Below are 16,476 nucleotides of genomic sequence, written 5' to 3' on the forward strand. Positions count from 1 at the left end.
ACCCGCAAAGTCCTGATGAACATCTATTGTGGGTCTAACTGACCAGCACTGGAAGCTCTGCCAGGTACGTCCTGGGGACGAGCTGCTGGTGTCCTCCAGCATCCCTGACCAAAACTCTGTCGTCATCCGGGTCAGTGCTGATGATGCTGACTGTTTCATTGCGATCCAAGGGAAACTGACCTAGAACACCAAGTCCGAAAGAACAATTAGAGCCAGGCTAGTTGTGACGAACTTGTGGATCTTGAGTGTCAAGCTGAGGTACCTCGACTGTATCTAAAGCGGACTTTGGCCTTGGTTCCCTCGTTCGCCGAACCCCTTCCACTTTTGATCATTTCTGGACTATTTTCATCATCAGATGAGTCGCTGTATTGGATCACGTGACCAGACCGGGGCTCCGCCTACACAGAAGTCAAATCATCCGAGGTGTGTAGTCTGCCGTGGTGATGCATCCCAAACAGAACTCACGGTAAACTCAGTCAGCTGCGCCGTGTTCCTGGCCTGCTCCGACAGCCTCTTGATTTCCACCGCGTAGGCCGCCATTTCTTTGTCCAAGCGCAGGTGGCGCTGTAGCAGCGCCGCCGAGCTAGACTCATCCTTCCCGTAGTCCTCACTGGTCAAAAGCGGCTTTTTGTCGCTCAGCCAAGAGTTAGCCTCGTCTACGTCTGCAAAGTACTGGACCCACAGACAGAAGCATGGACGGTCCCACCTGCTGGTTTCATCGAAATGTTGACTCACCTGTTTGATGGCGACTGCCGCCTGTAGTCTCTGGCGATGTGAACTGGTCTCAGCACTCAGGTGAGTCCAGAGTTTCTTCAAGGTTCTGATCCACTTGTGGATGGTACGCAGGTTTTCTGGACTCTGCTTGGTCAAAAAGTCTTGACCTCGACTCAGAAGACGCTGATACACAAACTCCTGAGCTTGAAGCTCCGCCTCTAGCGCCTGCGGTCAGAGACAGTCAACAATCAAGAAGCCGCAGTCTTCAAGGTATCAGCTCGTTCATTGTGCGGGTGCCTGCACGTGCACCTTGTGCTTGTGCTGGGCCAGCTGCACGTGGTTCAGGTCTCGTCCCAACGTCGCGGCCTGCAGCTGCAGCCAGCGGTCGCAAAGCCACGCCTCCAGGTCCTCACAGTCTTGGAAGAATTCAAAGAGTCTGCGCTGAGCCTCCAGCAGGATCCTCCTGAATAAGCCCCGTGCAGGAAGTAGTATGCACAGAAAGTTGACCAAGGTGCACAGGAAGTAGGCCAGAAAATACAGGAAGTTGACAAAAAGCCAAACAGGAAGTAGGCCAGCACACAGAGGACATAGAATAGCCCACACAGGAAGTAATGCAAGCCAAACAGGAAGGGAGCCAAGTCAAACAGAAAGTATGACTGAAAACACAGGAAGTAGACCAGCAAATACCGGAAGTCAACAAGGCCAAACAAGTAGTAATACGCACAACCAAGCCAAACAGGAAAAAGACCGGCACACACAGGAAGTAGACAAGCCAACACAGGAAGTCCACAAAGCCAAACAACAGATAGTATACACAGAAAGTAGACAAAAGCCAAACAAAAAGTAGGCCAGCACAGGAAGTAGAACAAACCAAAGAGGTGGTGAACCAGGCAAAACAGGAAGTAGGCCAGCACAAACAGGAAGTAGACCAGCAAATACACGAAGTCGACAACGCTGAAGGAGAGGTAGTATGCACAGAAAGTTGACAAAGCCAAATGAGAAATAGGCCATCACACACAGGAAGTAAAATACCCCGCATAGAAAGTAGAACAAGCGAAAAAAGGAAGTAAACCAGGCCAAACAGGAAGTAAAATACCCCGCACAGGAAGTAGAACAAGCGAAGAAAAGGAAGTAAACCAGGCCAAACAGGAAGTAAGATACCCTGCACAGAAAGTAGAACAAGCAAAAGAAGGAGGTAAACCAGGCCAAAGAAGAAGTAAAATACCTCGTACAGGAAGTGGAAGAAGGGAAAAAAGGGACAAAACCAGGAAAAACAGGAAGTAAAAAACCCAGCACAGGAAGTAGAACAAGCGAAAAAAGGGACTAAACCAGGACAAACAGGAAGTAAAAAACCCAGCATAGGAAGTAGAACAAGCGAAAAAAGGAAGTAACCCAGGCCAAACAGGAAGTAAAATACCCCACACAGGAAGTAGAACAAGCGAAAAAAGGAAGTAAAACAGGCCAAACAGGAAGTAAAATACCCCGCACAGGAAGTAGAACAAGCGAAAAAAGGAAGTACACCAGGCCAAAGAGGAAGTAAAATACCCCACATAGGAAGTAGAACAAGCGAAAAAAGGGAGTAAACCAGGCCAAACAGGAAGTAAAATACCCCGCATAGGAAGTACAACAAGCAAAAAAAGGAAGTAAACCAGGCCAAAGAGGAAGTAAAATACCCCGCACAGGAGGTGGAACAAGCGAAAAAAGGAAGTAAACCAGGCCAAACAGGGAGTAAAATACCCCGCACAGGAAGTAGAACAAGCGAAAAAAGGAAGTAAACCAGGCCAAACAGGAAGTAAAATACCCCGCATAGGAAGTAGAACAAGCGAAAAAAGAAAGTAAACTAGGCCAAACAGGAAGTAAAATACCCAGCATAGGAAGTAGAACAAGCAAAAAAAGGAAGTAAACCAGGCCAAACAGAAAGTAGGTCAGCACACACAAGAAGTACAATGTCCGGCATAGGAAGTAGCCCAAGGCAAACAGGAAGTAGGTCAGCATACACAAGAAGTAGAATGTCCGGATCAGGAAGTAGCCCAAGGCAAACAGGAAGTAGATCAGCACACACAAGAAGTAGAATGTCCGGATCAGGAAGTAGCCCAAAGCAAACAGGAAGTAGGTCAGCACACACAAGAAGTAGGTCAGCACACACAGGAAGTAAACCAGCAGAGTAAAATACCCCGCACAGGAAGTAAACCCGGTCAAACAGGAAGTAGGCCAGTATACACAGAAAGTAGAATGTCCAGCACAGGAAGTTGCCCAACAGAAAGAACACCAGCACACACAGGAAGCAGACCAAGCCCAACAGGAAGTAGAGGAAGACAAGTTGTTGGATGTAAAAGCACCTGCTGCTGCTGTGCGCCATCAAAGATTTATATTGCGTCTCCAACGCTCTCACTCGGCTCTGAATCTGCTGATCACCTCTGGCGTTTCCCTGAGAAGAAGCAAGCACAGAGTTTCTGACCAGCACCCCCCAACCCAGCCCCCGGACCCCGTAGACCAAGAAGGAGGTACTTTGAGCGCGGCGCCGCTGATGGCGCCGATTGTGTCGCCGTGCGCGGAGATTTGAGCTTGCAGGAGGTCGTGCTGCCGGAGGAGAGCCTCCACCTCCGTCAGCTGTTTGCCCAGCTCCGAGGAGGTGGCTCTGGCCTGCAAACACGGAGGACGGACTTCATACGGCGGCTGAGAGGTTTGCGCGGGTGAGACTTATGCACACACGTGGAGGTCTTTCAGCGCTTGGGAGACGATGGCGACGTCTCGGAGGATGCTGAGTGTGGACGCCACATTCCCCAGCAGCTCCCTCTGCTCCTGAAGCTGCAGCAACAGCTCCCGCCAGCGCCCGTTGATGTTCTCCTCTCTGCAAAACATACATGGACTTTGTACTGCGCCGGTTCCAATTAGCAACCGGTGGGCTGGGGGGGCGCCTGTACCTCCGGACGATGCGCTCCTTGCTGTGGTACTTTTCTCTCCTGATGGTGTCTGCCATGTCTTTGAGGGCGGAGAACCGAGGCTCCCTAGCCTGGGCGTCGGTGGCGAGGGCCTCCAGCCGCCTCCTGGCCGCCTGGGCCTCTTCCAGGGTGCTCAGACCTCTGAAGTCCTGCCTGCGGATCAGGCGCAGCGTGTCCTCCAGATAACCCTCCCTCAGAGCGGCCTACGGCAGAGCAGCTTGCCTGAACCTCGTCCTCCTCGGTCACGGTTTTCATTGTCCTCGCTTACCTTTCTCTCAAACTTTTGGGCCAGTTGCTCCAAGTTCTCCAGGCGCCGGAGCGCCTCCTGCAGGGCTTGTTCTCGCTCGTGCTCCGCCTTCTCCAAAAGACTCCAAGCTCTCTCAATGTCGCCGAGGGTTTTACCTTCACAAAGCATCAGGCGGCCGGGAAGCGTTATGGGGACTCATCAAGTTCTAATTATGTGGAAGACTTCATAAGCACGCATTTTTGCTCAAGTAATCAAGAGTCCACGAGAAGTGGGTCAGTACACAAAACCATTTCAAAGTCCTTGTCAAAACCCCCCAAAACTTGTGCCATTCGTTTTTTGCTATTATAGTTTTTGTCAGAATAATTGTATCCGAGTTATCACATAACTTTGTGTTACATAGAGTTCAGCTCGCCCGGCAAGAGGACCAAAGCTGTCTCTGATCCTAAATTTGATCATATTACGCCTGTACTGGCTCACCAGCACTGGCTTCCTGTGCACTTAAGATGTGACTTTAAGGTTTTACTACTTACGTATAAAATACTACACGGTCTAGCTCCATCCTATCTTGCCGATTGTATTGTACCATATGTCCCGGCAAGAAATCTGCCTTCAAAAGACTCCGGCTTATTAGTGATTCCTAGAGCCCAAAAAAAGTCTGCGGGCTATAGAGCGTTTTCCGTTCGGGCTCCAGTACTCTGGAATGCCCTCCCGGTAACAGTTCGAGATGCTACCTCAGTAGAAGCATTTAAGTCTCACCTTAAAACTCAACTGTATACTCCAGCCTTTAAATATACCTTCTTTTTAGACCAGTTGATCTGCCGCTTCTTTTCTTTCTCCTATGTCCCCCCCCTCCCTTGTGGAGGGGGTCCGGTCCGATGACCATGGATGAAGTACTGGCTGTCCAGAGTCGAGACCCAGGATGGACCGCTCGTCGGGACCCAGGATGGACCGCTCGCCTGTATCGGTTGGGGACATTTCTACGCTGCTGATCCGCCTCAGCTTGGGATGGTTTCCTGTGGACGGGACTCTCGCTGCTGTCTTGGATCCGCTTTGAACTGAACTCTCGCGGCTGTGTCGGAGCCACTATGGATTGAACTTTCACAGTATCATGTTAGACCCGCTCGATTGTATTGTACCATATGTCCCGGCAAGAAATCTGCCTTCAAAAGACTCCGGCTTATTAGTGATTCCTAGAGCCCAAAAAAAGTCTGCGGGCTATAGAGCGTTTTCCGTTCGGGCTCCAGTACTCTGGAATGCCCTCCCGGTAACAGTTCGAGATGCTACCTCAGTAGAAGCATTTAAGTCTCACCTTAAAACTCATCTGTATACTCTAGCCTTTAAATAGACCTCCTTTTTAGACCAGTTGATCTGCCGCTTCTTTTCTTTTTTCTCCTATGTCCCCCTCCTCCCTTGTGGAGGGGGTCCGGCCCGATGACCATGGATTAAGTACTGGCTGTCCAGAGTCGAGACCCAGGATGGACCGCTCGCCTGTGTATCGGTTGGGGACATCTCTACGCTGCTGATCCGCCTCCGCTTGGGATGGTTTCCTGTGGACGGGACTCTCGCTGCTGTCTTGGATCCGCTTTGAACTGAACTCTCGCGGCTGTGTTGGAGCCACTATGGATTGAACTTTCACAGTATCATGTTAGACCCGCTCGACATCCATTGCTTTCGGTCCCCTAGGGGGGGGGAGGTTGCCCACATCTGAGATCCTCTCCAAGGTTTCTCATAGTCAGCATTGTCACTGGCGTCCCACTGGATGTGAATTCTCCCTGCCCACTGGGTGTGAGTTTTCCTTGCCCTTTTGTGGGTTCTTCCGAGGATGTCGTAGTCGTAATGGTTTGTGCAGTCCTTTGAGACATTTGTGATTTGGGGCTATATAAATAAACATTGATTGATTGATTGATTGATTGATTGATAAAACTCCACAGTGTACGATGGGAAGCGACATGAAGGCGTTGGTTGAATTTGTCTTGACCTGAGATCTACAAAGCAGGACCTGACCCCCTTCAGGCACCATCTCTTTGAACTGTTATTAATCAATGGCTGTTTATGACCCCCCCTCCCTTAGAAACACCTGTTGCCAGGTAATCAGGGAAAGTCCCAAAAAAAGAGGAAGCGTACAACCTTCCGGCACTGCTCAAGGGCACGGCGTCCACATGTTTCTCCTCAATTGAGCCAAATTTGAATTGGACTCGTGAAGCGTCTTTTCTCTCGAGAACCGACATCGTTTACATTTGGAAAAAGGCGGCGATGACGTCATCATTCATAACAGACGTCCTGATTGGTCACAAGGAACATATCGACCAATCAACTACGGCGTGATATTATCTTACGCCGTAGTTGATTGGTCGACACTTTTTTTGCATTTCCGAGATTAAAAAAGACGGAATTCCGACTTTAGACGGAAAAAAAATCACATGCCTGCTTAGTCCCCAACTACGTTCCGTTCATTTGTGCCGTTACCTTTTTTTAAATTGCACGTTTTATGGTCATTATGTTATTAACATGTAATTAACATGTTATTAATCATAACTAATACCCTAATATGTAAATATCGACACAAACTTCAGTCGTTTGTGCTGATGATTGTTTTGTTTGTGCTGTTAGGTTTTTTAGCTTGATACCATAATTATTGTAAACAGCGCTCCGTCCATCCATTTTCTACCGCTTGTCCCCCATACTGTATCAAAATCTCCCTAAACTTGTCGTATTTGTTTGTGCTGCAAACATTTTTCATTTGTGCCGTTTTGCTGTTTAGGTTAACTTGTTGTGGTTCTTGTAGGTTATTAACATGTAATTAACGTGTAATTATTTTTTATGTTAACATGTAATAAACATGTTATTACTCATAACTAACACCCTAATATGTAAATATCTACACAAACTTCAGTCATTTGTGCTGATGATTGTTTTGTTTGTGCTGTTGAGTTTTTTAGCTTGATACCGTAATTATTATTCATAACTACAGCGCTCCGTCCATCCATTTCTACCGCTTGTCCCCCATACTGTATCAAAATCTCCCTAAACTTGTCGTATTTGTTTGTGCCGCAAACATTTTTCATTTGTGCCGTTTTGCTTTTTTAGGTTAACATGTTGTGGTTTTTGTATGTTATTAACATGTAATTAACGTGTAATTATTTTTTACGTTAACATGTAATAAACATGTTATTACTCATAACTAATACCCTAATATGTAAATATCTACACAAACTTCAGTCGTTTGTGCTGATGATTGTTTTGTTTAAGCTGTTAAGTTTGTTTTTTAGCTTGATACCGTAATTATTATTCATAACTACAGCGCTCCGTCCATCCATTTTCTACCGCTTGTCCCCCATACTGTATCAAAATCTCCCTAAACTTGTCGTATTTGTTTGTGCCGTTTTGCTTTTTTAGGTTAACATGTTGTGCTTTTTGTATGTTATTAACATGTAATTAACGTGTAATTATTTTTTACGTTAACATGTAATAAACATGTTATTATTTATAACTCAACGTGTCCAATTCATTTGAGCCACAAACATCTTTTATTTGTGCATTTGTGTTTTTTTAAGTTATTCACATTTCACGTGTTTGTTATTAACGTGTAATAAGCGTGTTATTACTTATAGTCATCAACTTTGTCAAACTATTCCCAAAGGTGCTCCTTTTGTTTGTGCTGAACATTTTTAAAACTGGTGCAATTTCGTTTTTTTCAGTTATTAATGTTTTAATGTTATTAACGTGTAATTAACGTGTTATTAAACATAACTCCCACGATTTATGCCAAAATCGCCCCGAAATCGGTTTCTTGTCGTTTGTGCTGCAAACATTTTCCATTTCAGGCCTTTAAGTTTTGAATTTATTAACATTGAAGTTATTAATGTTTCATTGTTTTCATGTTATTAACGTGTAATTAACATGTTATTACTCATGACTAGTCTCTCCACGGATGTCAAAATCTCCACATTCTTGTCCTTGTAAACAATGTCGGTCTAACTATTTTTAGTTTTTCAGGGGCCCCCGATTCTGTCGATCACAGACTAAAAACTCCATCAGCCTTGGGGCCCGCCCTCGGTTTAAGGCGGCCCCGTGTGATTACTGACACATTAATTACACGTAAAACCATAAAACGTTAAAAACTCTAAAGGTTAGAACCAACAAACTATTGGAACCGAAGTAGACGCTCGCTACCTTCTGGGGGCACGTAGGCCCTTTGGTTGTTGGCGGCCAGCTGGGTCCTCAGACTGAACAAGTGGGCTTCCATGGCTCCACGTTCCTGAGGGGCAAACACAGAATGTCAGAGGGTCTAATCCATGGTCATCTTACCACCATAAGCATGGTCAACACAGACTCTCAGAGGGTCTGGTCCATGGTCATATAACAACCATAATCATGGCCAACACAGACTCTCGGAGGGTCCGGTCCATGGTCATATTACAGTCATAGCCAACACAGACTCTCAAAGGGTCGGGTCCATGGTCATATTACAACCATAGCCATTGCCAACACCAACTCTCAGAGGGTCCAGTCCATGATCATATTACAACCATAACCATTGCCAATAGAGACTCTCAGAGGGTCCGATCTGTGGTCATATTACAACCATGGCCAACACAAACTCTCAGAGGGTCTGGTCCATGGTCATACAACAACCATGGCCAAGACAGCCTCCCAGACGGTTCAGTCCATGGTCATATTACAACCATAACCATGGCCAACACCCACTCTCCAAGGGTCCGGTTCATGGTCATATAACAACCATGGCCAACACAAACTCTCAGAGGGTCTGGTCCGTGGTCATACAACAACCATAGCCAACACAGACTCTCAGAGGGTTCAGTCCATGGTCGTATTACAACCATAACCATGACCAACATAGAGTCTCAGAGGGTCCGGCCCATGGTCATATTACAACCATAACCATGGTCAACACAAACTCTCAGAGGGTCTGGTCCATGGTCATATTACAACCATAACCATGGTCAACACAAACTCTCAGAGGGTCCGGTCCATGGTCATATTACAACCATGGCCAACAAAAACTCTCAGAGGGTTCAGTCCATGGTCGTATTACAACCATAACCATGACCAACATAGAGTCTCAGAGGGTCCGGTCCATGGTCATATTACAACCATAACTGTTGCCAATACTGATTCTCAGAGGGTCTGTCCATGGTCATATTACAACCATAACCATGGTCAACACAAACTCTCAGAGGGTCCGGTCCATGGTCGTATTACAACCACGGCCAACAAAAACTCTCAGAGGGTCTGGTCCATGGTCTTACAACAACCATGGCCAACACAGACTCTCAGAGAGTTCAGTCCATGGTTGTATTACAACCATAACTGTTGACAATACTGACTCTCAGAGGGTCTGGTCCATGGTCATATTACAACCATAACTGTTGCCAATACTGACTCTCAGAGGGTCTGGTCCATGGTCATATTACAACCATAACTGTTGCCAATACTGACTCTCAGAGGGTCTGGTCCATGGTCATATTACAACCATAACCATGGCCAACACCAACTCTCCAAAGGTCCGGTTCATGGTCATATAACAACCATGGCCAACACTGACTCTCAGAGGGTCTGGTCCGTGGTCAAATTGCCACAATAATCATGGCCAACACAGACTCTCAAAGGGTCGGGTCCATGGTCATATTACATCCATAACCATTGCCAATAGAGACTCTCAGAGGGTCCGATCTGTGGTCATATTACAACCATAACCATGGTCAACACAAACTCTCAGAGGGTCCGGTCCATGGTCATATTGCAACCATGGCCAACACAAACTCTCAGAGGGTCTGGTCCATGGTCATACAACAACCATGGCCAACACAGACTCTCATAGGGTTCAGTCCATGGTCATATTACAACCATAACCAATGCCAACATAGAGTCTCAGAATGTCCGGTCCATGGTCATATTACAACCATAACTGTTGCCAATACTGATTCTCAGAGGGTCTGGTCCATGGTCATATTACAACCATAACTGTTGCCAATATTGACTCTCAGAAGGTCTGGTCCATGGTCATATTACAACCATAACTGTTGCCAATACTGACTCTCAGAGGGTCTGGTCCATGGTCATATTACAACCATAACCATGGCCAACACCAACTCTCCAAGGGTCCGGTTCATGGTCATATAACAACCATGGCCAACACTGACGCTCAGAGGGTCTGGTCCGTGGTCAAATTGCCACAATAACCATGGCCAACACAGACTCTCAGAGGGTCTGGTCCATGGTCATATTACAACCATAACCATTGCCAATAGAGACTCAGAGAGGGTCCGATCTGTGGTCATATTACAACCATAACCATGGTCAACACAAACTCTCAGAGGGTCCAGTCCATGGTCATATTACAACCATAACCAATGCCAACATAGAGTCTCAGAAGGTCTGGTCCATGGTCATATTACAACCATAACCATGACCAACATAGAGTCTCAGAGGGTCCGGTCCATGGTCATATTACAACCATAACCATTGCCAATACTGACTCTCCGAGGGTCTGGTCCATGGTCATATTAAAACCATAACTGTTGCCAATACTGACTCTCCGAGGGTCTGGTCCATGGTCATATTACGGCCATAACTGTTGCCAATACTGACTCTCCGAGGGTCTGGTCCATGGTCATATTACGGCCATAACTGTTGCCAATACTGACTCTCAGAGGGTCTGGTCCATGGTCATATTAAAACCATAACCATGGCCAACACCAACTCTCCAAGGGTCCGGTTCATGGTCATATAACAACCATGGCCAACTTAGAGTCTCAGAGGGTCTGGTCCGTGGTTAAATTGCCACAATAATCATGGCCAACACAGACTCTCAGAGGGTCTGGTCCGTGGTTAAATTGCCAAAATAACCATGGCCAATACAGACTCTCGGAGGGTCTGGTCCGTGGTCAAAATGCCACAACAACCATGGCCAATACAGACTCTCGGAGGGTCCGGTCCGTGGTCATTACACCACCATAACCATTACCAATACAGACTCAGAGGGTCCGGTCTGTGGTCAATTTGGTACTGCAATTTGCCTTTTGGATCAATAAAGTTAGTCAAGTTAAAGTAAAGTTAAAGTACCAAGGACTGTCACACACACACCAGGTGGGGCAAAATGAGTCTCTGCATTTGACCCATCACCCTTGATCCCCCCCTGGGAGGTGAGGGGAGCAGTGGGCAGCAGTGGTGCCGCGCCCGGGAATCATTTTTGGTGATTTAACCCCCAATTCCAACCCTTGATGCTGAGTGCCAAGTAGGAAAGGAATGAGTCCTATTTTTATAGTCTTTGGTATGCCTCGGACAGGATTTGAACTCACAACCTACCGATCTCAGGGCGGACACTCTAACCACTAGACCACTGAGTAGGTGTCCAAGTCTAAGTCTATATCACAACCTTAACTATGGTCTCACCTGATATTTGGGGGGTTTCTCCAGCATCCTGTAGGTCTTGAAGGCCGCCATGAGCACCTGCAGATCCCTCACCGAGTTGGGAAAGGTCCGGTCGTTGAGGCGCAGCACCTGGGGGCAGCAGGCAGCTACGTGACCCTCGCTGCTCCCGGCCCAGGGTGTCACCCGAGTCTTCTTACCGTCATCTGGATCCACTGCAGCAGGTCACGCACCATGGTCTCGTAGTGGACCTTCATGGCGTCCAGCTCCATCAGCAAGCCCACGATCTGAGGAGACAGTCCTCTCTTTTACCTCACAAGTCCATGAACCCCCAGAGAGAGACTTGGGACCGACATGGCTCCCGTACACACCCTGTGGAGGCTCCATGGGCAACATTCTCTTCTGTACTTCCTTTTTACCCACAATCCACTGAGGCGGCCCCCCACTGACATACCTGACCCCCCCACCCCCTCCCCCTCACGTCACCGGCTCTGACATCATCGGTGTGTTGTGGACCTCGTTCTACGCTCGTCAATTTACTGGCTAGTCCCCGCCCACAAGGAGGTGGTCGCCATAGCAACGTGACTTGAATAAAAATGACCTCACGAGTTTCTCCTCTCTGTGCCGCTCTCCTGCCTGGAGGCCACTTCCTGTCCGACTAATCCCGCCTTAATCCCCCATGCAACTGGATTAGACGCTGCGCTCCCGCAGGACGCCCACCAGAGGGCAGTATTGCAAGGAGCCTGTGGTTCTCTCCTGCACCACCAGAGGGCAGTATTGCAAGGAGTCTGTAGTTCTCTCCTGCACCACCAGAGGGCAGTATTGCAAGGAGCCTGTGGTTCTCTCCTGCACCACCAGAGGGCAGTATTGCAAGGAGCCTGTGGTTCTCTCCTGCACCACCAGAGGGCAGTATTGCAAGGAGTCTGTAGTTCTCTCCTGCACCACCAGAGGGCAGTATTGCAAGGAGCCTGTAGTTCTCTCCTGCACCACCAGAGGCCAGTATTGCAAGGAGCCTGTAGTTCTCTCCTGCACCACCAGAGGGCACTAAGTCCCTACTCCTGGTTTTCTGGGCTCTCCGGAGACGTTGGCATTAAATATAGTCCACTTTAGACTCAATAGTCCACTTTAAACTAAATAGTCCATGTTGAACTAAATAGTTCATGGTAGACTAAACAGTCAATTGAAGCCTAAGTAGTCCGTTTTAGACCAAATAGTTCATTTGACACTAAATAGTCCAGTTTAGAATAATTTGTTCATTTTAGACTAAAAAGACAATTTTAGATTTAATAGTTCATTTGAGACTAAATAGTCCATTTTAGACTTAATAGTACATTTGAGAGTAATAGTCCATTTGAGACTAAATAGTTCAGAGTACACTAAATAGTTTATTTGATACTAAATAGTCCATTTGAGATTAAATAGTCCATTTGAGACTAAATAGTTCATGTGAGACTAAATAGTCAGTTTCAGACTAAATAGTTAGGATTATAATAAATAGTTCATTTGAGACTAAATAGTCCCTATGAGACTAAAAAGTCAATTTTAGACTAGAGTCAATTTTTGACAAAATATTCTATTTAGATTAAATAGTTCATTTGAGACTAAATAGTCAGTTTGAAACTAAATAGTCAATTTTACACCAAATAGTCCATTTGAGACTAAATATTGCATTTTAGAACAAATAGTTAATTTGAGACTAAATAGTCAATTTAAGACTAAATAGTCCATTTGAGATTAAATATTCCATTTTAGACCAAATAGTTCATTTGAGATTAAATACTTAATTTTAGACTAAAAAGTCAGTTTTAGACTAAATAGTTAATTTGAGACTGAATTGTCCATTTTAGACTAAATAGTCCATTTGAGACTAAATAGTTCATTTGAGACTAAACAGTCCATTTGAGACTAAAAGGTCTATTTTAGACTAAATTTTTCATTTAAAACTAAATAGTCCATTTCAGACTAAATAGTCTATTTTAGACTAAATAGGGCATTTGAGACTAAGTGGTTCAGATTACACTAAACAGTTTATTGATACTAAATAGTCAGTTTGGGACTAAATAGTCAATTTTAGACTAAATAGTCCATTTGAAACTAAATATTCCATTTGAGACCAAATAATACATTTGAGAATAGTCCATTTGAGACTAAATAGTCATTTTGAGACTAAATAGTCCATTTGAGACTAAATAGTCATTTTGAGACTAAATAGTCCATTTGAGACTAAATATTCCATTTGAGAATAAATAGTCCCTTTGAGACTAAATACTCCCTATGAGACTAAATAGTCCGCTTTAGACTAAATAGTTAATTTTAGACTAAATAGGCCATTTGAGACTTAATAGTCAATTTTAGACTAATTTATCAATTTTAGACTAAATAGTCCATTGGAGACTAAATAGTTGATTTGACACTAAATAGTCCATTTGAGACTAAATATTCCATTTTAGACTACATAGTCCATTTGAGACTTTATAGTCCACTTTAGACTAAATAGTCCATTTTAGACTAAATAGTCCATTTGAGACTAAATAATTAATTTGACACAAATAGTCCATTTGAGACTAAATATTCCATTTTAGACTAAATAGTCCATTTGAGACTAAATAGTCCCTTTGAGACTAAATACTCCACTTTAGACTAAATAGTAAATTATTTACTAAATACTCAATTTGAGACTAAATAGTTAATTTGACACTAAATAGTCCTTTTGAGACTAAATATTCCATTTCAGACTAAATAGTCCATTTGAGACTAAATAGTCCCTTTGAGACTGTAGTCCACTTTAGACTAAATACTCAATTTTAGATTAGTCCATTTGAGACTAAATAGTTCGACACCAAATAGTCCATTTGAGACCAAATAGTTAATTTCAGACTAAATAGTTCATTTGAGACTAAATAGTCAAATTTAGACTAAGTAGACAATTTTAGACTAAATAGTCCATTTGAGACTAATAAGTCCATTTGAGACTAATACATCCATTTTAGACTAATAGTTTATTTTACATTAAATAGCTCATTTGAGACTAAATAGTCCATTTGAGACTAAATATTTAATTTGAGACTAAATAGCCCATTTGAGACTAAATATTTAATTTGAGACTAAATAGCCCATTTGAGACTAAATAGTTCATTTGAGACTAAATAGTCCATTTGAGACTAAATAGCCCATTTGAGACTAAATATTTAATTTGAGACTAAATAGCCCATTTGAGACTAAATAGTTCATTTGAGACTAAATAGTCCATTTGAGACTAAATAGTCCATTTGAGACTAAATATTTAATTTGAGACTAAATAGCCCATTTGAGACTAAATAGTTCATTTGAGACTAAATAGTCCATTTGAGACTAAATAGTTCATTTGAGACTAAATAGCTCATTTGAGACTAAATAGTCCATTTGAGACTAAATATTTAATTTGAGACTAAATAGTCCATTTGAGACTAAATAGTTCATTTGAGACTAAATAGTCCATTTGAGACTAAATAGTTCATTTGAGACTAAATAGCTCATTTGAGACTAAATAGTCCATTTGAGACTAAATATTTAATTTGAGACTAAATAGCCCATTTGAGACTAAATATTTAATTTGAGACTAAATAGCCCATTTGAGACTAAATAGTTCATTTGAGACTAAATAGTTCATTTGAGACTAAATAGTCCATTTGAGACTAAATAGCCCATTTGAGACTAAATATTTAATTTGAGACTAAATAGCCCATTTGAGACTAAATAGTTCATTTGAGACTAAATAGTCCATTTGAGACTAAATAGTCCATTTGAGACTAAATATTTAATTTGAGACTAAATAGCCCATTTGAGACTAAATAGTTCATTTGAGACTAAATAGTCCATTTGAGACTAAATAGTTCATTTGAGACTAAATAGCTCATTTGAGACTAAATAGTCCATTTGAGACTAAATATTTAATTTGAGACTAAATAGTCCATTTGAGACTAAATAGTTCATTTGAGACTAAATAGTCCATTTGAGACTAAATAGTTCATTTGAGACTAAATAGCTCATTTGAGACTAAATAGTCCATTTGAGACTAAATATTTAATTTGAGACTAAATAGCCCATTTGAGACTAAATAGTTCATTTGAGACTAAATAGTCCATTTGAGACTAAATAGTCCATTTGAGACTAAATAGTTTATTTGAGACTAAATAGTTCATTTGAGACTAAATAGTCCATTTGAGACTAAATATTTAATTTGAGACTAAATAGCCCATTTGAGACTAAATAGTTCATATTACACTAAATAGTTTATTGATACTAAATAGTCAGTTTGAGACTAAATAGTTCAGATTTGAATAAATAGTTCATTGGAGACTAAATAGTCCCTTTGAGACTAAATAGTCCACTTTAAACTAAATAGTTCAGATTACAATAAATACTTAATTGGAGACTAAATAGTCCACTTTAGACTAAATAGTCCACTTTAGACTAAATAGTCGAGATGGACCCAAAGCCCTGTTGAGGTGTGTGCTATGTATGGAGCGAGTGCTGCCCCCTGCTGGCCCAGACCTTGGCGAGCCTCTTCTGCAGGGTGTGCTCGTGCTTGGTCCGGGAGAAGTAGTGGTAGTACAGGGACACGTAGGTCATGATGGACTTCTCGTCCTGAGACACCAAGATGTCCTCCACCTCCAGCAGCTGCATGATGCCCAGCGCCCGCTCGCCCACCTCGAACGCCTGCTGCAGGTTGGCGCGGGCCTGGTCGCCACGGAGTCGGCTGTAGTCCAGCAGGTCGGGTCTGGGGGCGGGCGATGGTGTTAGTGTGGGTGTGGGTGTGGGTGTTAGTGTGGGTGTGGGTGTGGGTGCGGGTGTGGGTGTGTGTGTGGGTGTGGGTGTGGGTGTGGGTGTTAGTGTGGGTGTGGGTGCGGGTGTTAGTGTGGGTGCGGGTGTGGGTGTGGGTGTGGGTGTGTGTGTGTGGGTGTGGGTGTGTGTGTGGGTGTTAGTGTGGGTGTTGGTGCGGGTGTTAGTGTGGGTGTGGGTGTGTGTGTGGGTGTTAGTGTGGGTGTGTGGGTGTGGGTGTTAGTGTGGGTGTGGGTGTGTGTGTGTGTGTGTGGGTGTGGGTGTGGGTGTTAGTGTGGGTGTGTGTGGGTGTTAGTGTGGGTGTGTGTGGGTGTTAGTGTGGGTGTGGGTGTGGGTGTGGGTGCGGGTGTGGGTGCGGGT

The 16,476-nt window shown here is 44.2% G+C and overlaps 1 protein-coding gene across 1 annotated transcript in view; it reads right to left on the minus strand.

Moving 5' to 3' along the window:
• The window catches only part of sptbn5 (spectrin, beta, non-erythrocytic 5), a 70,533-nt gene that overhangs the window by 45,008 nt on the left and 9,049 nt on the right, over positions 1-16,476 (minus strand). Inside the window, exons 5-18 of the mRNA XM_061885680.1 lie at positions 15,829-16,054; positions 11,496-11,582; positions 11,320-11,427; positions 8,077-8,161; positions 3,925-4,058; positions 3,639-3,859; positions 3,427-3,565; positions 3,223-3,357; positions 3,054-3,142; positions 1,024-1,177; positions 736-939; positions 466-672; positions 263-398; positions 50-180 (exon numbers count right to left, since the gene is read on the minus strand). Of these exons, the coding sequence (XP_061741664.1) occupies positions 50-180; positions 263-398; positions 466-672; positions 736-939; positions 1,024-1,177; positions 3,054-3,142; positions 3,223-3,357; positions 3,427-3,565; positions 3,639-3,859; positions 3,925-4,058; positions 8,077-8,161; positions 11,320-11,427; positions 11,496-11,582; positions 15,829-16,054 (2,056 nt within the window). The remainder of the gene's footprint in view (positions 1-49; positions 181-262; positions 399-465; positions 673-735; positions 940-1,023; positions 1,178-3,053; positions 3,143-3,222; positions 3,358-3,426; positions 3,566-3,638; positions 3,860-3,924; positions 4,059-8,076; positions 8,162-11,319; positions 11,428-11,495; positions 11,583-15,828; positions 16,055-16,476) is intronic.

Source organism: Nerophis ophidion, linkage group LG24 (genome assembly GCF_033978795.1).
Source record: "Nerophis ophidion isolate RoL-2023_Sa linkage group LG24, RoL_Noph_v1.0, whole genome shotgun sequence".
Classification (NCBI taxonomy): domain Eukaryota; kingdom Metazoa; phylum Chordata; class Actinopteri; order Syngnathiformes; family Syngnathidae; genus Nerophis; species Nerophis ophidion.